This window comes from Panthera onca, chromosome B4 (assembly GCF_046562875.1).
Source record: "Panthera onca isolate mPanOnc1 chromosome B4, mPanOnc1 haplotype 2, whole genome shotgun sequence".
NCBI classification, from domain to species: domain Eukaryota; kingdom Metazoa; phylum Chordata; class Mammalia; order Carnivora; family Felidae; genus Panthera; species Panthera onca.
In genome coordinates, this window is record NC_138345.1 from 131,653,953 (window position 1) to 131,679,849 (window position 25,897).

Below are 25,897 nucleotides of genomic sequence, written 5' to 3' on the forward strand. Positions count from 1 at the left end.
GACCTGGCTGAAGTCGGACGCTTAACCGACTGCGCCACCCAGGCGCCCCTCGATACTTGTATTTTCATGTGAAGTGATGCAACATAAGCTATGAAATCTTTTTGTGGTCAATAAAGACTGTCGTTGTAAATATTGCTAGTATTTTAATTTGTAAATACTTTCAATCATACATTCATTTTGAAAACTACATTTTATTTTTGTGTCACAGAAAAACAATATTTTTTTGTACATTTCTAAAATTAGTACTCAGAAATTTTACATGAAATTAACTTTAATATATCTTTTTAATATTTTGAATTCTCTACCCCAAACTTAAAATATAAAACTCATGCACTATTGATTACCCCGAACTATAGAGTTCCTAGTTACCTTCCTCTTTATCTTCCCAATAAAAAATGTTTGTAAAAAATAAAAAATCTAAAAAACACGTTTTTTAAAAGTAATTTCAACTTGTCAAAAAGTCAAATGGTTTAAAATTTAGTTTAATATTTCCTTTCTGTTGCTAAAGGTGAATATACAATTTAATGCCGTAAATACAACAAAAACTTTTGTGTGTGTCCTGTAAACATTCCTTCCTTAAACGGTTCCCTCCTTTGGAAGTGTATCTATCTCTGTTGAGTGTTCAAGAGGGAATGGGACATTTTCGAACTCAGGTTTTCCATCTGTTTAGTGTCTCACTTTGGACACTAAAGTGAGGGGATCAGTTATCCCTTCTAGTTTTCAATAGGTTTATATATATTTCAATAGTTTATATGTATTCCTGAATTGACATTCAATGTACAGTCATTACACATCAGAGACTTTTAGCGTAAATGTAAGATTAACATTTCTTTTGCTGACTTTCCTTTAACAATAACACATGAAAAAAACAAACTCTTACTTCGAGACCTGAAATTTGAGCCTGCTTTGCCATTTCTTTAGCTCCTAATAAGCACTAAGAAGCAATTTGCATCAATTCGCCACCTACTCCTTGGCATCCCCAATTCCTCCAGCAGTTATTGCGAAGGTGGCTTCATTTTCAGGCATCTCGGGGCTAACAGAATACAAGGGAACAGAAGTTTATAAAAAGCTCCATTTCTATAAATACCATATTCATGTCACAGGCATCACACTCCTATCAGTCTGAGGCTCCAGAGACATTTCAGAGTTGCTAGAGCTAAATGTGGACTACAGAAATTTACCCACAAGTATTATCAACTCTCACACTTACTGAACAACTTCCATTTGCAAGGTTCTGAATATCAAGAAAAATTACCCCAAACTTGGAAATAGGCAGAAGGAATAACTAGGGGGTTCTTTTAGTATACTCTCAGGCATTGTGTGGCAGACCTTTAGGGGCCCCGATTTGAAAGGGATGTGCACATTTCTACTGACTAAACTAACGCAGGGGAAAATTGTGAAAGGCTTTGAAGCGAACTGAAAGATTACTGAGGGCCTTCAGTGGAAAAATAGGTTGGGGTGCTTGGGTGGCTCAGGCAACTGAGCGTCTGTCTGACTTGGGCTCAGGTCATGATCTTGCGGTCCATGGATTTGAGCCCCATGTCAGGCTCTGTGAAGACAGCTCAGAGCTCAGAGCCTGGAGCCTGGAGCCTGCTTTGGATTCTGTGTGTCCCTCTCTCTCTGCCCCTCCTCCACTCACACTCTCTCTCTCACTTTCTCTTTCTCTCTCAAAAATAAACATTAAGGGGCGCCTGGGTGGCTCAGTCGGTTGAGCGTCCGACTTCGGCTCAGGTCATGATCTCACAGTTCGTGGGTTCGAGCCCCGCATCAGGCTCTGTGCTGACAGCTCAGAGCCTGGAGCCTGTTTCAGATTCTGTGTCTCCCTCTCTCTCTGCCCCTCCCCTGTTCGCGCTCTGTCTCTGTCTCAAGAATAAACAAACATTAGAAAAATTAAAAAAAAATAAAAAATAAAAATAAACATTAAAAAAAGAAAAAAGAAAAGAAAAGAAAAGTAGGTTGCCCAGGACACCCTTCCCAGTTCCCCAGTTCTGTGAGGACCCTGCCTTCCATTGTCTTTGAGCTATTTACAACTCTGTAAATTGTAGGTAACCAAGAGTAATACAAATTATTCTTGTCCATAGAAATGTAAATTGTATGAGGAGGAATACAATGGATTATTGTCCTATGGATACTGACCTGCTTTTGATCAATTTATAATTCATGTTAGCATTCCTCATTTGGCTCCATATGTGTGCTCATTTGATTTTTTCTTTGATCTGGTTATAAAATTGTATTGGTTCCTGCATTAATTAATGAGTTAAATAAAATCTTTGACATTTCATATTTGTATGTGATTGTATGGTCTTTAAATTTTTACCTTTTAATTTATTCTACAACACTGTAGGAGTCAAGGTTAATTTGTAGAAAAACGATAGCAATGGAGATGAGTTTTGTCTGAGGGTAATGCAAATGATGCCACGCTATAGCACTGGAATCATTGTGTAGAGAAGCAACTGATTTCCCTCCAGTAGAAAAGACAACTTCAAATGTTATAATTTATCACCTTGTAGGATACTAACCAGTTTTCCATCTATTTGCAAATTTATTTCTTTTTTTTTTTTTTTTTTTTTTTTTTTTATTTATTTTTGGGACAGAGAGAGACAGAGCATGAACGGGGGAGGGGCAGAGAGAGAGGGAGACACAGAATCGGAAACAGGCTCCAGGCTCCGAGCCATCAGCCCAGAGCCTGACGCGGGGCTCGAACTCACGGACCACGAGATCGTGACATGGCTGAAGTCGGACACTTAACCGACTGCGCCACCCAGGCGCCCCTATTTGCAAATTTATTTCATCACTCCTTTGATTGACTACGTAAATCTCTGTCAAATTATCCTTTGAATCAATTTCTTCATCAATTAAGGAGTTGAAACAAGACTTTGACATATGTTTTATATTTACTTGCAAGAAAGTAATGTTTTTAAGCTTATGAAAATCATACCTTATTATATACTAGATCTTACAGATTTCACAAAAATAGACAGTCTACCAGGTGAGGGGTGCCTGGGTGGCTCAGTCAGTTAAGCATGAGAATTTGTTTCAGGTCACGATCTCACAGTTCATGAGCATGAGCCCCGCTTTGGGATGAGTGAGTTTGAGCCCTGCTTTGGGTGAGCACAAACCCTGCTTCTCTCTCTCTCCCTTGCTCACTTGTGCCCTCTCTCTCTCTCTCTCTCTCTCTCAAAAAAAAAAAAAAAAAAAAAAGTCTAACAGGTGGAACTATGACAAATGACAGATATGCAAAGTAAGGTAAATTTCATAAAGTCAATATATATATTATAGAACTCTGAAGAGAGGAGGCATTATCCCAACTAGGTTGATTAGGGAAGGCCTCATAGATAAGCCTCTAGAGGCTTCTGAGGCAGAATTGAGTGGTATTCCAAGTAGAGGGAATAGCATGAATAAAAAATTGGAATGGAGATACTTGTTTTGTAGATAAGAAAGAGAAGACTAAGAAGTTAGCTTTAGATATGTTCTGTTTAAAGTACCTGTGGGATACTCCTGTAGAGGAGTTCTGTAAGCAGTTGGAAGTGAATATCTAAAGCTTGAGTAAAAGGTTAATAAACAAGAAATAAAAATTTGAAAATCACTGATCACAAGAGAAAGAGCCTACTGCTACTTTGTGCTGTTATTATATCCAAGTCGTGGTGACTGTTTAGTAATATTAATAGCTTTCATTTATTAAATATTTACTAATTTACTACAGGCTCCTTTATATTATTTTACTTAAATCTTATGAGAACCCTTGGGTATGTATTATTATCCACATTTTACAGAGAAGATTGAGGTTCAGAGAGAAGTAGCCAGGGGGCACACTGCTGGTAAATGATAATGCCAGATTAGAGACTAAAGTATTTGACTCCAAAGCTCATGTTCTTTTTTTTTTTTTGAGAGAGAGAGAGAGAACAAGTGGCAGAGGGGCAGAGAGAGAGACAGAGAGAGAATCCAATGCAGGCTCTGTGTTGTCAGGGCAGAACCTGACATGGGGCTTGAACTCACGAACCATGAGATCGTGACCTGAGCTGAAATCAAGAGCAGGATGCTTAACCCACGCCCCCAAAGGTCATGTTCTTAACCACTAGACTAAAATACCTCTCAAAGTTGGTTTTTGGTTTTTGTTTTGTTTTGTTTTGTTTTGTTTTGTTTTGTTTTGTTTTGTTTTGTTTTGTTAGAGGGGTAGAGATTAGACTATACACTCTGAGCACCCTATGGGTCAGGTTACTTCCCTTAGGAAATAGCGGGGTTGGGGGGGGGGGTTCCCCTGAGGATAGCAAATGGGCTATAAATAAGGCTTGCTAAGCTAAAACTACAGCTGCTAAAAAGGCCTGAACAGAATCAGAAAAGAATGTTTGATGGCAAATACTCAGCTGGCCACTTACAAATGGCAGGAAGATAAGGAGATGAGAAAGAGGGAAGCCTCACAAGCTATCTACAAAGTTGAACTGGTGTTTTTTTTATTCTGTTCTAGAAACAGAAAAAAAAATTACTTCAGAAACTTGACCATTTGGGTACCTTTTCAATTTTTGGTAATTATTTAAAATTTGTTTTTCCTTTGAATTCAGCGGGATTCTTTGTTTCTACTGTCCACTGACCTCAGATATGCTAAGTAGAATAAAATAAATGGGGTTTTTCTTGATTCAAAAGCTTTAAAGGGAGAATAATGTATACTTGGGGGCCAGCAATAGTTACTTATGGGAGCAATAACTATAGTGACATCCTACGGAAAGAACTGAGTCCCTTTTTGTAGTCACTCCTGTACATCTGAGAATTCTTCTGATAACTCCTTTCTGTTCAATTCCTTGAGAATTTTGTGTTTTTTTTCTGAACAGGAAATGCCTTTCTACTACATCTGTATAAAGTAGTAGCTGAGGCCATGGGACTAGCTATGACTGTCCTAAATAGATCATCTTCAACAAATTAAAAAATGGTGTAAGATTAAAAGTGTCGGCCTTAGGGGTGCCTGGGTGGCTTAGTTAGCTGGGTGTCTGACTCTTGATTTCATAATCTCATATTCTGTGAGTTTGAGCCCCATGTCAGGCTCAGTGCTGACAGCATGGAGCCTGCTTGGGATTCTCTCTCTCCCCCTGTCTCTCTGCCCTTCCCCTGCTCATGCATGCTCTCTCTCTTTCTCAAAATAAATAAACTTAAAAAAAAAAAAGAAAAAGAAATAAATAAAGGTGTCAGCCCTAGATTCAGACAGCACAGATTCTAATCCTGATTCCAATCTTTATTGATTGATTTCGGGAGAGTCCATTCATTTACTCATTAAGAAAATATTTATTGAGGACCTGCTATATCCTTATTGTAGGCGCTTGAGATCTAGAAGTGAAAAAAATAGACAAAGATTCCTGCCCTGTGGAACCTATATTTGGCAAGAAGAAGAAACGGATAATAAATAATGAACATAATAAATACATTATGTAGTATGTTCGAAGATGATGAGTGTTATGGGGAAAGAAAAAATAGAGCTGGGTGAGGGAGACAGAAGTGTGGGAACTGGGAGGAGTTGCGATTTTAAATAGGGAGAGCTAGACAGGTATTGTGGAGAAGGTAACATTTGATCAAAGACCTGAAGGAGGAGAGACTGGTTACCAGAATGAGGGCTATGTGGGGAAAGAGTATTCCAGGCAGGGATAACACTAAGTGCAAGGCCCCTAAAGTAGAAGTGTGCCTGGCATGTTTCTAACAGCAAAGTGCCCTCTGGGGTTGCAGTGCTGTGAGAAGGGGGAGAACAGGGGAAACAGGATAGGGATATTTACATAGTGCTCTGTAAACCACTGCAGAGACTTGAGCTTTTATTGTGAGTTAAAATGGGGAGCCAGTGGAGGGTTTAAAGCAGAGGACAGATATGATCTGACTTAATTTTACAAAGGTTCGCTCTGGCTTCTATGTTTAAAATAGACTGTAGGGGCGCCTGGGTGGCTCAGTCATTCAAGCGTCTGACTCTTGATTTCGGCTCAGGCCATGATCTCACAGTTCGTGGGTTTGAGGCCCGCATCGGACTCTGCACTGACAGTTGGGAGCCTGCTTGGGATTCTCTCTCTCTGCCCCTCCCTTGCTTGTGCTCTCTCTCTCTCTCTCTCAAAATGAATAGAGTTTAAAAAAATGGAATGGACTGTAGAGAGGCAATGGTTACCTGTTTCCTCATGTGGAAACTATGGATAATGACTTCCATCTCTTAGGGTTGTTGTTATAAGTGATGAAATATATATATATAAAGCACTTAGTGCAAAGCCCAGGACTTGGCAGCCACTCAATGGGTATTAGCTACCATTATTATTAGCATCATCAACTTCTCAACCAAAAAGTTTCCTTTAAAGTCAAGAATTCTTTGTGGGAAATCTTTAGGGACCAGAAAGAAGGGAGGACAAGCTGCATAGCAAATTAAGTTTTGACATTTTAAGCTCTGATCTAGTTTTGGTGTTTTTATTCAAATTTATGGAAATTTGACATTACTAACCTCTATGATAACTTTAATTACCCTTTATTGAGTATGCAGAACCCTAGTATTCTCTCAAGACTGTAGGACTGCAGGAGTTACTTGTTCCTACAAATAGGGAGGATCTGATAAAATATGCAAATGATTGAACATATAGATGGAGTTCATTCATTTGTTAATTCAACAAATAGTAATTGAGTTCCTACTATGTGCCACATACCATATTAGGTGCTGGGGACACTGGTGAACCAGACTCAGTTCCTATTGTGAGGGAGAGGTACATGTAGCCAGCTGATGTAATTCAGAGTAAAAAGTGTTTAGGGAAAGTTCTAAGCACAGCAATCTGTCTAAGATGCAGACCAAGAAATTTATATCTGTGAAAAGATGGAAAAATCCTACTACCTATTTAATTCAATAAAGAACATTTAGATTGCTGAAGCTTCATAAAACACAGAATTTGTATATTATAGCTTATAGGGACGGGTCATGAAAAAATGGTCTAAATGAAAATCAGATAAATGGGAGAACTGATTATTTAATGTTTATTCGATGACAGCTCATAATAAGTACCGTGATACATGGCAAAAACCAGATTAAGAGCTCATGTGATTTCCTTTTGCTGATTTTTCCTCCTTTGGGTAGAGTTATTACAAATCTTCGCCTTGTTGCTCAGGGTTGGCTAATAAATCAGTCACAAATACTGCACACGTATTACATCTCAGGCACTGATGGAATACAGCAGTGAGCAAGAGAATCGTGTCTCTATCCTTGGGGAATTTGCTGTCTAGCAAGGATGAGATACATTATATAAATCATTACCAATGGAATATAAGCTCTATGATGGTAGGGCCTTATCTTTTTGTTTTAGTCATTGTTCTATCCCCAGAACCTCAAATAGCTGGTATGTAGTATGTCTCTCTGTAAAAATTTATTGTTTGAGGCGCCTGGGTGGCTCAGTCGGTTGAGAGACCGACTTCGGCTCAGGTCATGATCTCACAGTCTGTGGGTTCGAGCCCCACGTCGGGTTCTGTGCTGACAGCTCAGAGCCTGGAGCCTGTTTCAGATTCTGTGTCTCCCTCTTTCTCTGACCCTCCCCTGTTCATGCTCTCTCTCTGTCTCAAAAATAAATAAACGTTAAAAAAAAATTAAAAAAAAGTTATTGTTTATAATTTTTCATTAAATACGTGAAGTACCACAAAAGAATATATAGTACAGTAAAGGGTACAGCCTAGACTGTAAGGGTTAGGGAAAGATTCCCTGAGGAAGGGATGTTTAAACTGAAACCTAAAAACAAAACAAAACCTAGCAGAAGAAAGGAGAATAATATATCTCTATCATACTCTGTGCTTTCCCTGCACGGACACAATTTGGTTGGAATTGATTCTTTCATTATCTAGGTTTACTGTAACTTTGGGAGGCCAGGGACCAAGTCTATGTGTCAACAGAATCTCTGAATCCCTAGAACCTAGTCCATAGTAGGGACGTCACAATGAATTGAATACTTTCTGAGAAGGAAATTCAAGCATGTAGTATCTGCCAGTGGCATAATTACAGCCCCTTAGGAGAGGCAATTCTATTTAATGCCATATGCCCAAGAATCTGATTAAAAATAAGAAAATATTGGGCGCCTGGGTGGCTCAGTTAAGCGTCTGACTCTTGGTTTCAGCTCAGGTCATGACCTCATGGTTTGTGAGATGGAGCCTTACATCTGGCTCTGCACTGACAGCACGAAGGCTGCTTGGGATTTCTCTTTCCCTCTCTCTACCCCTCCCCAGCTTGTGCTCTCTCTCTCTCAAAAAATAAACCAAAAAAAAAAAAAAAAAAAAGGAAAGAAAATATTTACCTGTCATAAATCTTGGCAATTCTCAGTTCTCCTCTTCCTTTTCTTAAGCTTATTCTTGTTGTTGAAGCATGAGCCAGAATGTGTCCCCCGATGGGTTTTTTGGGGTCTGCCTGAAAACTGAATTAATAAACACCTTTTCAGGATTTTTTTTAAGTTTATTTATTTATTTTGAGAGACAGAGCACAAGTGGGGGAGTGGCAGAGAGAGAGAAAGGGAGAGAGAAAGAGAATCCCAAGCAGGCTCTGCACTGTCAGTGTGGAGCCTGATAAGGGGCTCGAACTCATGAACTGTGAGATCATGACCTGAGCTGAAGTCAGACACTTAACAGACTGAGCCATGCAGGTGCCCCTACACCTTTTCAGGTTTTATCATATGGACTATATACAGTAAAATCTGCAATAAGGAGGGAATTTTTCTGTGGAGAACAGCAGGGGATGGGATTGGTGTGTGTTCTAAGCAAGCAGAGGCTCATTTGTTAACTATAGAGTGGGGTAGGGTTTGGAGCTGCTGTGTACCCCATTGCCATCCACTTCAGGCTTTTGAGAGTCCTATGATGAACTGTTTATGTTTTGATTAATTTTTTAAAAGGACAAAACACAAATAAAACATTATTCACTGTCTTAGGGTAATTCTTGGGGGTAAGTGATTTTTCTTCTTTATAAAATACAAAGATTGAACTTATTCATTCACTTATCAGAAATATTTATTAATGGCCTACTATGTCCCAAGCACTATTCTAGTCTAATGAATAAAAAATACCCAGTTATCCCTATGAGGACATGATGTAAATGAGAGCAGATTGAGAACTTCCTTCTTAGTCATTAACTGTATGTTGGAAGCCTTCAACGTTGCGCTTATTATGAATTTTCAGTGAGAATAATCTTGGAAATATCTGTGTCTTTATTACTTAAGCCTAAAGTTTATTCTTCTAAAATAAGTTGCAGAACAGATGAGTTTTTACTACATTTGATCATGTGGATTAAAAAAATATATGATTTCAAGGTAGTTACAAATATTATTGATGCTCACCATGAGAGATCTACTCACTAGGGGACTGACACTTCCTTGGCAAGAAGTGAAAGGTTCTTAATAACCCTAATAGTGGATGCTTTACAAAAACCAAGTGCAAAAATCCTTACTAAAACACTAGCAAACCAAATCCAGCAGCATATTAGAAGGACTATACATCATGAACAAGTAGGATATGCCTTAGGAATACAAGAGTGGTTCAACATAGGAAAATCATCAGTGTAACATACCATGTCAACAGAATGGAGGAGAAAAAAAAAACCCCACATAATCTTCCCAGCTGACGCAGAAGAAAACCTAGGCCTTGAAATCATCAAGAAGGGGAACTGAATATAAACTAATAGGTTATACTTGATCAAAATAAACTGTGACGTAGCATAATAACCTCAGCTTTGGGAGAATATGGTTACAAGTCATTTTAAATTCTGCTTGTTCCATGAAGGTGTTGAGAATTCTAGTTACTCGAAGCATGAGCATGGTGTAGTAAGGATGTGGCTGACTGGCATGAGGTTAAATAGATTGTAGGGTAGTGAGGATAAGAAGCTCTTTGGGAAAGGAATCTGCTATTATAAACTGCTGCTCGATTAAATGGTTTCGGGGGTTAGGACCGGAAGATCCCTGGCTGGGGCTGTTAGGATTGGTTAAGATTCAGCAGGTCCAAAGTTGGAACAAACACAGATCGTTAATTTTGAAGTGAACCACTATCAAGAAAGCAGCAGCCAGAAAGTTGAGACTGACAGCAGTTAAGTCAGAAGGCTTGGGGTTCCTGGGTGGCTCAGCTGGTTAAGCGGCTGACTCTTGGTTTCAGCTCAGGTCATGATCTCACAGTTTGTGAGTTCAAGCCCTGCACCAGGCTCTGTGCTGGTGTGGAGCCTGCTTGAGATTCTTCTTCTTCTCTCTCTGCCCCTCCTCCACTTGCTCTGTCTCTATTGCTTTCAAAATAAATAAACTTAAAAAAAAAGTCAGAAAGCTATAGACCACATCCGCTTTACCCATTCATCAGTTAGTGGACATTTGAGCTCTTTCCATAATTTGGCTGTTGTCGATGCTATAAAAATCAGGGCGCATGTCTTCCTTCTATGTAGTATTTTTGTATCCTCTAGGTAAATACCCAGTAGTGCCATTTGCAACAATGTCGAGGGAGCTAGAGAGTGTTATGCTAAGCAAAATAAGTTAGTCAGAGAAAGACAAATACCATATGATCACTCATATGTGGAATTTAAGAAACAAATGAGCAAATGGGGGAAAAAGACAAGTAAACCAAGAAACAGACTCTTAACTACAGCAAGCAAACTGATGGGAGTGCCTGGGTGGCCCAGTCTGACTCTTGATTTCAGCTCAGGTCACGATCTCACGGTTTGTCGGTTCGTCGGTTCAGGCCCCGTGTGGGGCTCTGTGCTGACAGCGTGGAGCCTGCTTGGGATTCCCTCTCTCTGCCCCTCCCCTGCTCATGCTCTCTGCCAAAATAAATAACCTTAAAAAAAAAAAAAAAGATTTAAATAACAAACTGATGGCTACCAGAAGGAAGGGGAGGGGGATGGATTAAATAGGTGATGGGGATTAAGGAGTGATGAGCACTGGGAGCTGTATGAACTGTTGAGTCACTAAATTCTACACCTGAAACTAATATTGCACAGTATGTTAATTAATGGAATACAAATGAAAACTTTTAAAAAAGAACGTTAGGTTGCTTTCTGCAAGGCAGCTGAAGGGGTAGAAAGCAATAAAATGATCTCAGCTGGATAAAGTAGCTGGAGTTGAGTTGTCTGTGTAATGCTTACAGATCGATACCACTCTTGTTTAATGGAATTAAATTGTCCAGGTCATCCTACATTATCAGTGGTTCTTCAAGGTCTTAAAAGAATCCTATGTTCTATACAGACAGGCTGCTTGAGGTGCTGATGATATCAAACAGGTCTGTGCACTCCGAACTTGCAAATACTATATTTACACTTCCCTAATGCACTTTTCATGTTGTGCCCTTAGTGCTATCATTATTCACCTGTTATATTCCCCCTCAATCTCTCTCCTATTACCTGTCACTAAGCTCCTTAAGGGCAAACAAAACTGGATTTAAGTTTGTAGCAAGCACCTACGCAGTGGGTCCTCAAAAACATTTTTGAGGGGTGTCTGGGTGGCTCAGGTCGTGATCTCACGGTTCGTGAGTTTGAGCCCCACATTGGGCTCTGTGCTGATAGCTCAGAGCCTAGAGCCTGCTTTGGATTCTGTGTCTCCCCCTCTCTCTCTGCCCCTCGCTTGCTCACGCTCTCCCAAAAATAAACATGAAAAAAAAAATTTTTTTTTGAACATAAGATGTGGAAGTTACAAAAAATATCAAGAATATTGGATGATAGAAAGATTAGTGCTTCCACAAGTTAGACCGATTAGAAATTTCTGTCAAGGGGAGACAAGGAGAGTAAAGCCAAATGGGTGAGGACAGGTTTCAACAGCTATGGTTGCTGCTTCTCACAGATGGTCTCTCAGTACTGCTTAGTAGTTCTCCTATATGAGCATGGTTGGTGTCCTTAAGCCCCCTTGTCCATTCTTGTCCCTTCATCTTGGATAACAATGCCTGCTTCTTTGTAACAAAAAAATGAATGCTCTCAGGAAGAAACTCCCTCAACTTTCCCTTCTTCCTATCTGCCATTTACATACTGACCTACGATTGTAGTTATCCTTCCTACTTCCCTCTCCAACTTTTCTTTTTTTTTTTTTTAATTTTTTTTTAATGTTTATTTTTGAGACAGAGAGAGACAGAGCATGAACGAGGGAGGGTCAGAGAGAGAGCGAGACACAGAATCTGAAGCAGGCTCCAGTCTCTGAGCTGTCAGCACAGAGCCCGACGCGGGGCTCGAACTCATGGACTGTGAGATCATGACCTGAGCCGAAGTCGGCCGCTTAGCCAACTGAGCCACCCAGGCGCCCCATCTTTTCTTTCTTCTTATTCCAAGTCCTCTCACACCTTGATGCCTTTGCACACATACTTCCCTGTAAACAAAAGCCCTTTTCCCACTGTGTTTGTTCATTTACCCACTTACCCACCAAGTGTCAGCCCTTCTTGGAAACCTTGCCTGATTCTCTGAAACAGAGTAGAGCCTGCCTTGTCTGTGCTTTCATGCCACCATACATTCCTTTCAAAGAATAGTACATTGGAATTTTAAATCCATGGGTCTCAGTCCCCTACTAAATCCTTATTCACCTTTGTCATTCCAGTGCCTAGGAAAGTGCCAATAATGGAAAAGGCACTGAATAAATACTGTTGAATGAACGGAGAGGAGGACAGTTTGGGTATCCCTGGTCTAGATCTTTCTGGATACAGATTTTGTGACACACTTTCAAAGAAGTTACAATTCAAGGAAATTTTGAAAGGTGTTCTGACAGAAAGGTAATGTAAAAGGAGACAGAATTTCTCTCTAATGGAAGTAATCCAACCCCACCCCATTACAGATAATTTAAAGAACAGAAAGGTGGAGCATTTAGATGGATAGCCATGTTGTTTTCTTAGCAAATTATTGTTTGCTGTTACCGATGTGGTATCTTATGCACAAAAGAGAACAGGTACTACTGCTTATTACTGATTACTGTAGGTGAGGAGCCTGAATGTTAAGATATTATCTCCAAAGGGAGATGATTTGGAATGAACTAAATGGGGAAATAAATTACAGAATATGCAAAAGTACTAAGAAAACATATAGCAAAGATATTATGGGAAGAAAATGTCCTCAAAAGTGATTCATAAACTAAGAGGTTTTATGTCATTCAAATAGATTTCAACATACCATAACAGCCTTAGCTCTGGGAGAATACCAAGCCAAGTCAAATTTTACTTGAATTTTACATCCATCAAGGTGTTCAGGATTCTGTACAGAATTTTGCCTAGAATTTATGCTCTTAACTTTTCTTATAGGTCACTAACACTTGGTTAATTTATTAAGAGATATAGACTCTTCCCCAGAAAAATGCACATATGTACACACCCAAACTTTTCATGTAAGTTTAAGGGATTCATGGTTTCTCTCTCCTCTAATGTCAATGGCTATTAGTAATAATAATAACAGCTAAGATTTATTGAATCCTTACTATGTGGCAGATGCCCTTCTTAACTTATCCAGTGATTTCCTTTTGCTTCAATTCCATATTTAGTAAATAACTTTGGATTAAAATTTGAATTCCTACAGAGGTCTGCCTACAAGGAGAGAATGCACTGGTTATAAGAACCTCAAATGTAGTTACATTTTTCATTGGCCCCTCTGATCTTTCACGGAGCCTCTTGAGCTTGTGAGTCTGCCCCTCACAAGGGGATTGAGAAATGGATTGGTTCTCAGTAGGCAGCCCAATTAAATCTCTGCCTATAAGGCTGAGGGCTCTGAACTCTGGTCAATTCACCAGGGTAATGGATACATCCCTGCAAAGTTTCTCAAATGACAGCTCGCCAGCCTCTCCCCAAGCATATAAGGCCCTGATGTACTGTGTAATATATGAGCTTTGGAGTTAGACCAGGTTCAAGTTTAAGCATTGTAAGTGTCTGTTTCTTCATTTTGAAAGGGGTGGGGGGTAGTAAAAGTATCTAACTGGTAGGGTATCTGTAAGAATACAGGGTATCTGTAAGGCATTAGCCCAGTGGCTACCATCATCTGTTTTCCTAATCCTGACTCAAACACATATTGTCAGTGTAACCATGGGCTAGTTACTTAGCTTTATGAATTTTGGTTTCTTTAACTGTAAAATGGGAACAAAAAGATTTTACCTCTTAGGGCTACCATGGGGATTCAATATATATATATATATATATATATATATATATATATATATATATATAATTTTTTAAGTGTTTATTATTGAGAGACAGAGTGTGAGCAGGGGAGGGGCAGAGAGAGACAGAGACACAGAATCCCAAGCAGGCTCCAGGCTCTGAGCTGTCAGCACAGAGCCTGACGCGGGGCTCGAACTCACAAACCACGAGATCACGACCTGAGCCGTAGTCGGATGCTCAACCGACTGAGCAACTCAGGCGCCTCTTGAGATATATTTAATATAACTCATTGAAAGCCTACTACACGCCAGGAGCTGTGTCAGGTCACTTATGTACATTAGCTCTACTGTTACACTAATCTCGGCACATGAGAGATACGAAGTAAATGGTAACTTAATTATTTAATTAAATGATTCAGTTAAAACAGTCACTCTTTCAATGACATGTAAACCAAGAAACTTTTCTTAAAGTTTCTTTGAACTTCCTGAGTATTCTAGCAGTTATAACTAAGGACTGAAGTTAAGTACGACAAGGTATAGAATTCCGCATCCTTTGAGAAGGCTTTAATTTACTTCTATTTCTGATCCAGTAAAAACAGCGTCAGAAAACCACCCACATCCCTCCTTTAGCCTATTCTTATTTCCCTTTCTTTCATATTTTCTTCTCTTCTTTCCTCCTTTTCTCAGGGGATGGGAGAATATGATGAGTGGGAGGAAGAGAGAGGGGTGGGTACGAAGAGGGGCCAAGAGAGACTGTGTCATTTATCCCCATCTGGTTGAACAGACACAGTGTATTACATTGTTGAGGGTAAGACCCAGAAGAGACTGACCTCCCAACTTCAAACCAGGGTGTTGGGGTCATGAAGTACAAGACTGTGGTGATGGTAGGGCAGGTTATATTTTCCTAGGACTAGCATAGGGAGGGTAGTGCAGTGAGACTAAAAGAGCATCAGCTTTGAAATCAAAGATTTGAAAATCAAACATTTGATTTGAACCTGGGTTCAAATCCTGGCTCCAGGTTTTATTTATTTAGAGAGGGTGTGCGCACACAGGGAAGGGGCAGACAGAGAAGGAGAGAGGGAATCCCAAGCAGGTTCTGCACTGACAGTACAGAGGTCTACGTGGGGCTCAGTCTCACAAACTGTGAGGTCATGACCTGAGCCAAAATCAAGAGTCAGATGCTTAACTGACTAAGCCACCCAGGCACCCCCAGCTCCCATTTTTAAACTGTATGATTGGGCAAGTAGATACTCTGAGCCTCTATTTCCTCCTTTACAAATTAGGAATAATAATAGTATCGACCTCAAATACTGGTTGGAGTGGAGACCTTCAGGGGTCTGTGCAAGGGCAAGTTGGTACTGTCCCTGAGGGACAGCTGGAACTCCTGGTACTTGCTAAAGGGGAAGCTTTTGGATGGAATTTCTGAGAAGGGGTCTACTGAGGAGAGAAAGGCTGAGTGAACATACCCAAGAATGAGGAGGATCCTTTGAGATTAAGGGAAGATATGGAAAGAAGAGTACTGCAAAAAGAGAAGAATTTGGGGGAAAGAGAAAAGATTTTTTTAAATGTTTATTTGTTTTGAGAGAGAAAGAGAGAAAGCATCAGCAAGCAGGGGAGAGGCAGAGAGAGAGAGAGAATCCCATTGGCTTGATCTCATGACCTTGATCTCATGACCCTGAAATCCAGAGTCGGACACTTAACCGACTGAGCCACCTGGGCGTCCCAAAGATTTTTTTTTTTTTTTTGAAAGAGGTAGAGAGTGTGAGTGAGCAAGCAGAGAGAGAAAGAGAGAGAGAGAGAGAAAGAGAGAGAGAAAGAACCCCAAAGCAGGGCTCAAGCTCATCTGACATGGGGCTCAAACTCACAAACCGTGAGACCATGACCTGAACCAAAATTGGATGCTTAACTGATTGAGCCACCCAGGTGCCCCCAGAACTTTACTTTAAAAGATTTTATTTTTAATATTTTTTAATGTTCATTTATTTATTTATTTATTTATTTATTTATTTATTTTTTTTTTTTGAGAGAGAGAGAAAGACAGAGTGTGAGCAGGGGAGGGGCAGAGAGAGAGACACAGAATCCGAAGCAGGCTCCAGGCTCCGAGTTGTCACAGAGCCTGATGTGGGGCTCAAACTCACAAATTGTGAGATCATGACCTGAGCTGAGGTCAGACCCTCAACTGACTGAGCCACCCAGGCTCCCCTAGAAGATTTTATTTTTAAGTAATCTCTACACCACCCAACATGGGGCTCAAACTCACAACCTCAAGATCAAGAGTCATGCTCCATTGACTGAGCCAGCCAGGTGCCCCAAGAAAAGATGGTTTTTTAAAAGGGTTATGTTTAAGAAGTTTTGTTAAGTAATTCCCCCCACTCCCACCATTTTCTCATAAAGTATGCAGAAAAATCTACACTTTTTTCAAAAGTTTGAAGATGGAACTCTGGGTTTTGAGCTAGGGAGACACATAGCACTATTCTGAGATTTGCTTCATAGAAAGAACAGGGAGGCCTAGGGAGCCTGAGTTTTGCTGGGTTGATATGAGAATTATGTAAGACGATGCATAAAAGCATCTGGCACATGGTGAGCAATCAATAAATAAAAGTCCTCTTAATCCCTTAATGGAATTCAAATAGTTTATTTTTATTGTTTATTTATTTATTTAAGTTTTTATTTTATTTAAGTAATCTCTACACTCAACATAAGGCTCAAACTCACAACCCCAAGACCAAGAGTGGAATGTTCTTCTGACTGAGACAGCCAGGCACCCCTGAAGCTCAGATAGTTTAAATGACTTGCTCATGGTCACCAGGCTAGTGGACTTGGCTTAATATTTCCTCTTTAACCATATTGCCTCTTAATTTATGCAAATGATGTCGAATCAGTGGGTGACACCCCTAGAGAATAAACTGCACATTTACAAGACCACAAATGTTCTAAGATGACTTCTTGTCTTAGCAAAACAAATACACAAATGAAGTAGGTGGCAACATCACGGTCTTATTTGTTGCTCCTATTATTTGCCCTGGTATGGGGCTTTGCGGGCTGATACTTTCACTTTTTATCTCCAAGCCTTCATCAGCTGGATCACTCTACTTCTAAAATCTGTATCTGTAAGCCTCGTCTAGGAGCTAACGCTCTGCTGTATGATACAGCAGCTCCTTGCCTCTATAATTTTGTTCCTTTTTAATACGATGTGCCATCAAGTATAATGCATGGGATATAAGCCTCAATTATTGTCAGTATACTTGGGGACTCATACCAATTATAGTGCTATTTCTCTGACAGGTCCCAGGCGAGCTGCAGCTTGGAGTTCTTCAACACTGAGAAACAAAGATTTTCTTTATTGGAGGTTTTCTAATAGCATTTGAGATCCTTTAGTTTAAAACTGTACTGTTGTTGTTGTTGTTGTTGTTTTTGATTGAGTTGTGGCAACTTATGTGCTTTATATAAGGCATGCATTTAATTTATATTGTTATAATTTAACATACTTCAGAATATACTAATTATAGTGAAGTTTGATTGCTCACAACTTGGCTCTATAGAGGAGATGATGTTTCAAAGCAGAGTCACCCAGCAAAAATACTAGTCTTTGTTACTTTCTCTGGCTCTTGGCTCACTTCGTTATAAATCTCCTCCTCTCTTCAGTTCCTTCAATTATTTCCTCTCTGTCACCTCTCTCTTTCTCCTTTTAGTGTCTTATTGGAGTCCATTCAAAATGGTTTTACTCTTTTTGAAACTTTCTACAAATAGAAGAAAAAGAACCCCTATCTGACCCAATTTCCACAGATCTCCTTTGCCTTCTAACTCTAGATAGACAGTTTTGGCCTCTGCAGTGTTCCCTCCTCACACCTGAAGAAAGAACATTGCTCTTTAACTTGTACTGTTTTATTTGAATGCAACCCACTTCCTCCCTCTGAGCCAATGAGTCATTTTCTCTTTTTAAAGTGAGCCCTAAAAATCTTCCATTTCTCTTCAGTTTAAAATTACACTCTTTGTGAAGTACTTCATGTCCTGTGTATGAAAGACACCCTATAAAACAGAGAAGATTGCCTTAACCACTCAAGGACTACAGGCAATGCGTGACCTACCAAGTCTTCACAATTTTGAGTTAAGTGGACATCACTTATTTTCTTCTTTATGAAGGCAAGGCACATAGTCTTTTGCTCACTAGTGAATTCCCAGAAGGTTGGTACATAGTAGATTTTTCAATAAGTATTTATTGAGTGAATAAGTGATCGGCTTCCCTTTCTCAATCTTTTTAACTTGCTTCGTACCATTCATGCAGTTAATGTCTTTCACATTGGAATCTCCTGTGATTAAGTAGAAAGTACTCATAAAAGCGTATTGAAAAGTGCAAGTATAAATTGTAGAAGATGCAGCAATATTCTTAGGGTTAGTTTAGAAAATGCCTAAAGAGGGGTGCCTGGCTGGCTCAGTTGGTGGAGCATGTGACTTTTTCTCTTGAGGTTGTGAGTTCTAGCCCCACTTTGGGTGCAGAGATTACTTAAAAATAAAATCCTGGGGTGCCTGGGTGGCTCAGTCGGTTAAGCCTCAGACTCTTGATTTCGGCTCAGGTCATGATCTCATGGTTGTGAGACAGAGCCCTGCGTTGGGCTCTATGCTGAGTGTGGAGCCTGCAAGATTCTCTGTCTCTCTCTCTCTCTCTCTCTCAAAAAAAAAAAAAAGATTCTCTCTCTCCCTCTGCCCCGTCCCCTGCCTGTGCGCTCTCTCTCTCTCTAAAATAAAAAAATAATAAAATGTTAAAAAGTTAAAAAAATAAAGAAAATGCCTAAAAAGAGACACATACATTTCAGTACAATTTACAAAATTTACATTGGCATATCAAATATCCTCAAGTACATATGTCAATGACCCATTTATCTGTTATTAAATGATATATTGCCTCGGTTTAAAATTTTTTTAATGTTTATTTAGCTTTGAGAGAGACAGAGCATGAGTGGGGGAGGGGCAGAGAGAGAGGGGGAGACACAGAATCCAAAACAGGTTCCAGGCTCTGAACTGTCAGCACAGAGCCAGACACGGGGCTCGAACTCATGAACCGTGAAATCATGACCTGGGCCGAAGTCAGACACTTAACTAAATGAACCACCCACGTGCCCCATCTTGGTTTTAAATAAAACTATATTGCAATCACCAGAGTAATAATTGATTTAACCAAGAATCTTCAATGGATGCTAAAACCAAATGGTGAAAGCTTATTGCAGAACATGATATTTACACACATAAAGTATCACCCCACAAACTGCTTATTCATTAAAAAGGTGAAAAGGTATTTTACAGTGGGGAAATCTTGTGAACACGATCTTAATCACATGATCAAACTTCTCATCACTAATAATGGGACAAACTGCCATCATGTGTCCCCTGATACGATCTATAGAGAAGGTCATATTATTGCTTAATAATTTTCCCGCCAAAAGTGTTTACTATTTTAACTAATGAGGAAAAACACCCTCCAAATTGAGGGACATTCTGAAAAACAGCTGGCCTGTATTCTTCAAAACCGTCAGTGTCATAAAAGCCTAACAAACACTGAAGAGTTGTTTTGATTAAAGGAGACCAAAGAGACAGAACAACTCCATGTAGTGCGTGATCCTCATCAGTCCCGAATCAAAAACAAAATGTAAAAACCCCACCAGCTATAACAGACATTATTGAGACAAGTGGAGGCACTTGAATACAAATGTATATCAGATAACACTAGTGTGCCGATGTTAAATTTCCTGACTGATACTTATATTGTGGTTATGTAGGAGAATGTTCTTGTTCTTACAGGAAATATGCGGAAGTATTAAGAACTGAAGTGTCATAACATCTGTAAATAATTCTCAATTGTTCCGGTGGAAAACCTCTCAAATGGTTCACTAGAAAACACACACACACACACACACACACACACACACATATTTGAATATGCATGTGTACCTATGGAGAAAGAGATTTTACACACATGTATACACACACACACACACACACACACACAAACATGAGAGAGAAAAAATCTGACAAATGTTAAGAATAGATGACCCTTGGTGAATTGTATATGTGTATTCATTGTACTAGTCTTGTAAATTTTCTCTGGTTAAAATTTTTTTCTAAATATAGGCTTGTTGAAAAGACTGACATCACGAATGTGGGGTTATTTTGATTGCTTATTCAGATACATAATGTTCAAAATATTTGATGGTGGCAACTAATTTTTCTTTGAATCTTCTGTTTTCATCATCCTATTTTAGGTCTCCTCGCCTTTCTGTTCACTGCCATCTGTCAAGCAGAGCCATCAATAAGTATGTAACGTGCACAGACACCTCAATAGATTCTGAATATGCCTAGTGTGAACTGAAGTTCTGTTTCTTCTAACAGGAGACTTCTCTCATAGGACCTCTTATGTATCTCCTATAGTGAGCCTCCCTTTTTGTTTTTGGCTGACAGCTTATTAGCACAGTAGAAGCCATTCATGTATATGGAATATAAATTTTTATCTTTTTCTTATTGTCCTCCAATATCTTTTTAGTCCTAGACAAACGAGGAGCCCAAAGTATCTCTGAAAATGGTTAAACTATTGCTTCATCCTGTAAAGAACTAGAGATTCTGGAAAACAAGTGATATTTGCATTTATAAAGTAATATGCACTGTGCAATAAAGTGATTTGTGATATATTTGTGCCCACATCAGAACTGATCATTCTGGAATTCTTTTCTATTCTTCACTCTAACCTTTTTGATATTAATTGAAACACAAAAGTAGAATATTGGGGCTTACGTCATAGTTGCTCCTGGATCAGCAGTCATTTGATTGGTCACAAACACAGCCACATTATATTCTGCATCAATAAATAAAATTGACAAACTAAGAGAATGGCAATATAAACAGTTCATTGTTTAGATTTCAGAGTTTAGGAATACTGTGCTTTAAATTTATTTTGTAAATAATATGACATTCCTATTTTTTCATTGATAACATAAATTAATTTATTTAAAGCTATTATTGTTATTATTATTTTTAGGTACCTTATTTTGGTTTAAAGTCAGTATTTTGGTTTAATAAAAGAGTTGTAGTCCCATGAATTTTAGTTTTTAAAAATGTACTGCCTCCTGACATTATTCTGGGTTCTCTGCAAAGCCTACTCAACAGTCACAGATGCTATTCTGATAGTACCGTTTATTTTAAAAATCTACCTTCTGAGATTTTTTGGAGTCGTGACAACATCTGGGCCAATTTTTGTTGCCGTTCAGCCAACTCCCCACGACCGCTGAAATCCACTCGAAAAAGGGCCATTATTGAATCAATGATCTACACAGGATTCATGTAAAAATAAATGTGCATTCGGCAAAGGAAAGAAGTTCATTTGAATCGGAATCAATAGAAGAAAAATAATATGCTAAGTGGCTCTGTGAGGGAGCAGTATTTAAAAGCTTGTACCAATAGCTTGAAGATGCCGGCCTCTTCGTGGAACTTTGCTGCTACATAATCAAGTAGCTCCATCTGATGTTCACCTGGTGGGAAATGCAGTGAGAAAATGTTACAAAAGCTAGAAGAAGCAGAGGCTAAGATCATGTATGTTCTTGCAGTCAGGCAAAAGAGAGTACTGAAAGGATTTTCTTGGGCACCTGGGTGGCTCAGTCGGTTAAGTGTGCCACTCTTGGTTGTAATCTCATGGTTTTGTGAGTTCAAGCCCCGTGTTGAGCTCTACGTTGACGGTGCAGAGCCTGCTTGGCATTCCCTTTTCCCTTTTCTCTCTGCCCCCCTGTTGCTTGTGTTCTCTCTCTCAAAAAAAAAAAAAAAAAATAGATAAGACTTAAAAAAAAAGAAGAAAGGATTTTCTTAATTATTTATGGATTTTTAAAAATAAATGTTTATTCATGTTTTGAGCGGGGGGAGGGGCAGAGAGAGAGGGAGACAGAAGATCTAAAGCAGGCTCCACGCTGACAGCAGTGAGCCCGATGTGGGGCTTGAACTCATGAACCATGTAATCATAACCTGAGCTGAAGTCAGACACTCAACCAGCTGAGTCACCCAGGTACCCCTATTTAAGGCTTTATTAAATATGATTTCACATTCTGCCTTAGCATGCATGCCAAATGCTACATTATCCAAAAAGAATGTTACTCTCCATTTCAAAGACAAAGAACAAGGACTCATTTGAGAGCATTTTAATATCTAAGGGCTTGCCAGATGATAGGTAACATTTATGACTAAATGTATTTGGAGGAAAGTAAAATTAAGAAAAAGAACAGTGCCAAAATGTTATAAGTATCACCCAAATAATAAATCAGTGCTGCCAACCTTAAAACAGCTCAAGCATTAAATTAACATGGGGCTCTTACTAGTATATGCACGTGCATAAAGTACATTGTCCAGTACTGCATCATGGTCTACATTGAAGCGGTCAGCAATGTCCCGAAGACGATCTGGACGGCTGGAGTATGCCAAGATTAAGGATCCAATAAATCAATTTCAAAAAAAAAAAGTTTAGGTAACAACTACAAAAAATAATACCTTAAGTAAGTAAACTAACAGAGGCAAACAACATCCCTGCAAAGGTATTCTGGAGGATACTAATAATCACTTAAAATCTATATCAGATTTTATTTTTCATAAGTGTCCAAATTAATAAATACCTTAGGTAGGGATAACAGTGATAGAAATGATGAGGCAGTGATGAATTTAAATATTAAATAATCTAGGGGAACCTGGGTGGCTTAATCGGTTAAGCCTCGGACTCTTGAATTCAGCTCGGGTCACAATCCCAGGGTCATCGGATGGAGCCCCCCTCGAGCCCTGTGTGGGGCTCCACACTGAGCGTGGAGCCTGCTTAAGATTCTCTCTCTGCCCCTCTCCCCACCTTGTGCACACACTCTCTTTCTAAAATAAATACATAAATAATAAATAAATAAGTGAAATAAATATTAAATAATCTAATCTTTACAATAGCTTTGGAAGCTGCTTGTTATGGCCTATATTACATTTTACAAATAAGGACACTGACCAATAGAGATTAGGCAAATGACTCAGGATCATGCAGCAAATCAGTTACAAGAGAAAAACTAGAGACTAAGATTTGTATCTCTCTTTTGATCTCAGTTCTATAAAAATAGATCTATCCTAGGAAGATAATATCACTGAATTATAATTCAAGTCACTTCACAGTGAATTAATTCACTCTCTTTAAACTACTTATGTGTTTAATATGAAATAATTTAATATATCATTAACCATGAGTTTTCAACAAATGATAAATTTGACTACATGAACCGAAGGATCAAAAAGTAATTTTAAGGATCAAAAGGAAATTATCAACCTATGGTTTTTGGCTTATTTAGAGTTTAAAATCTACCTTCTTCTAAAGGACTTGTGTTAGCTTTCTGAAATCAGTAAATTCATTGGGAGGCAAATTCAGTGCACCAGCAAAGGTATTTTGGAAGATGCTAATAATCACTTATATCTATCTGAACTATATAGGAGTAATAAACATTCTTTTAGGTCTTATCCACGGTCTCGTTTCACTTTGTTTACACTGCTTTTATAATACTGATCATACTATAACTAACTGTAAAACAAGGACAATTTACAATCTTATTTGTGACATTTACAACTGGTTCCATATACGTTGAATTGGATTGTCTTTAGGATTTCCCAGCCATCTGGGAAATCTGCATATTCTAATGCAGTAGTACGTTCTTTTCTTCAGAGCTTCAGTGATAACCACTAAAATCTTCCATTGCTACTGACTATATCCCATAGACGTTTTTGGTGGTCAAGTCAAAGAAGACAAAGAATTGGAAGACTAATAAAAATGTTTTTCACTACATTACTTTTTACAGAACCCAGTTACTATGTGACTGGGTGTGTAAAAGGTGGGCTTATGCTGAAGAAAGTTCAAATCAACCTATAAAATATTTGTTAACCAATTACCATATGGAATTGATAATCATTTTAACCAATTACCAATGCATTGTGGAAGGAGGAGTTGTAAGACAACATAAGGAATTGTAAGACAATCCATATTATAGGTAAACATAAAACAAATTAAGAAGGCAAAATATAAACATATAAAAAACAAAATATCAAGAGATAGCAGTGTACCTGTAAGAGAAACCAAAGGAATGAGGACATTCCAATGGGGCTCTTGAATGTCCTTGTTCCCCCCAACCCCAGCTGTTCCTCCCTACTCCCTCTTGCGTATGACTTAGCTCCAAACCGATCCCCTCCACCATTCTTGATAAAATCCAAATTGCCCAAACAGTGGCTGCTCATCTGCAAGAACAATTCCTCCCTCTTTAAGAACCATTCTTAATCAACTATTTCTGAAACTAGCTGAACTCCAGCTGCGCTCCTCTTGCTACAGCTCTACACAGCATTCCACCCTCCTTCCCCAAGTTTGGAGTCTCCTTCAGAGTCTTCTCATGCCCGCTATTTCCAAATAAAGTCTTCTGCACACGGTTCTGTTTTTTGGTTTTTTTTTTTTCCTTCTACTAGCGTATTTTAGATAGTAAATTCTATAACAGCTTAGGAAGGACCAGGTTTTTTAAGTTGAGTAGTTAGAGAAGATTAGAAAAGGCAGACCTTCAAAGGACAGCTTTAAAGGATTTGTATGATTCAGAAAGACTGTGAGATAGGGGTAGACGGATCACATACTGAAGGAGGAGGATAGAAATATAGCCTGCAGGGGCTCCTGGGTGGCTCAGTCAGTTACAGGTCCAACTTTCCGCTCAGGTCATGGTCTCATGGTTTTGTGATTTTGAGCCCCACATCGAGCTCTGTGCGGACAGCTCAGAGCCTGGAGCCTGCTTCTGATTCTGTGTCTCCCCTCTCTCTGCCCCTCCCTCGCTTGCACTCTGTCTCTCTTAATTGATTAATTAATTAACTAAAGAAACATAGCCCACAAATTTCTCTATGACTGGCCAAATTAACACTTAAGAGTGAGAACAAAATAAAGGCATTTTCAGACAAGCTAGGGCTCAAAGTTTACCATCTGCATTACTTTTCTGAAAGAATGACTTGAGCAGGTACTTCAATAAAACAAAAATACAGGAAGGAAGATTTGGGATGCAAGCAACTATAATGAACAGAGAAAATGAGTACCTTTATAGTTTAACTGCTGATATACAATGTTTACATGTTTTAGAGACAATAATATTGGACTAGAACAGACTGCATCCATTTGTCTCTAACAATGGTAATAGTGAGTAATGAGATCTGAGAGCTAGGCTGGGGCTTCATTGTGAATGGCCTTACAAACTTGTGCAAGACTTTTCCATTGTTAAAAGTAATTTTCGGGGCACCCTGGGTGGGCTCAGTTGCTTAAGCGCCAACTCATGGTTTTGGCTCAGGTCATGATCTCACGGTTCATGAGTTTGCGCCCCACATTGGGCTCTCTGCTGTCAGCACAGAGCCCTCTTTAGTTCCTGTCTCCCTCTCTCTCTGCCCCTCCCCTGATCTCTCTCTCTCTCTCAAAAACAAATAAAAGCATTTAAGAAAAAGAAAAAGAAAAACAATTTCCTGGGGTACCTTGATGGCTCAATTGGTTAAGCAACCAACTCTTGTTTTGGAGTCAGGTCATGATCTCACGGTTTGTGGGATCAAGCCCTGAGTTGGGCTCTGCACTGAAAGTGAGGAGCCTGCTTGGGATTCTCTCTCTCCCTCTCTGTCCCTACCTACCAGCAATCGCTTTCTCTCTTTCTCAAAATAAATAAACATTTAAAACAACAACAACAATTCCTCTGGGTGCCTGGGTGACTCGGTTGAGCGTCCGACTTTTAATTTTGGCTCAGGTCATGATGTCACGGTCATGAGATCAAGTCCCTTGTCAGGGC

The 25,897-nt window shown here is 39.2% G+C and overlaps 1 protein-coding gene across 1 annotated transcript in view; it reads right to left on the reverse strand.

The window, feature by feature from the left end:
- Positions 1–209: 209 nt before the first annotated feature.
- Positions 210–25,897, reverse strand: part of DMC1 (DNA meiotic recombinase 1) — a 41,854-nt gene continuing 16,166 nt past the window's right edge. Inside the window, exons 9-14 of the mRNA XM_060656326.2 lie at positions 22,409–22,500; positions 21,504–21,577; positions 21,260–21,374; positions 20,844–20,904; positions 8,280–8,396; positions 210–1,033 (exon numbers count right to left, since the gene is read on the reverse strand). Coding sequence (XP_060512309.1) covers positions 964–1,033; positions 8,280–8,396; positions 20,844–20,904; positions 21,260–21,374; positions 21,504–21,577; positions 22,409–22,500 — 529 coding nt within the window. The 3' untranslated portion in view covers positions 210–963. The remainder of the gene's footprint in view (positions 1,034–8,279; positions 8,397–20,843; positions 20,905–21,259; positions 21,375–21,503; positions 21,578–22,408; positions 22,501–25,897) is intronic.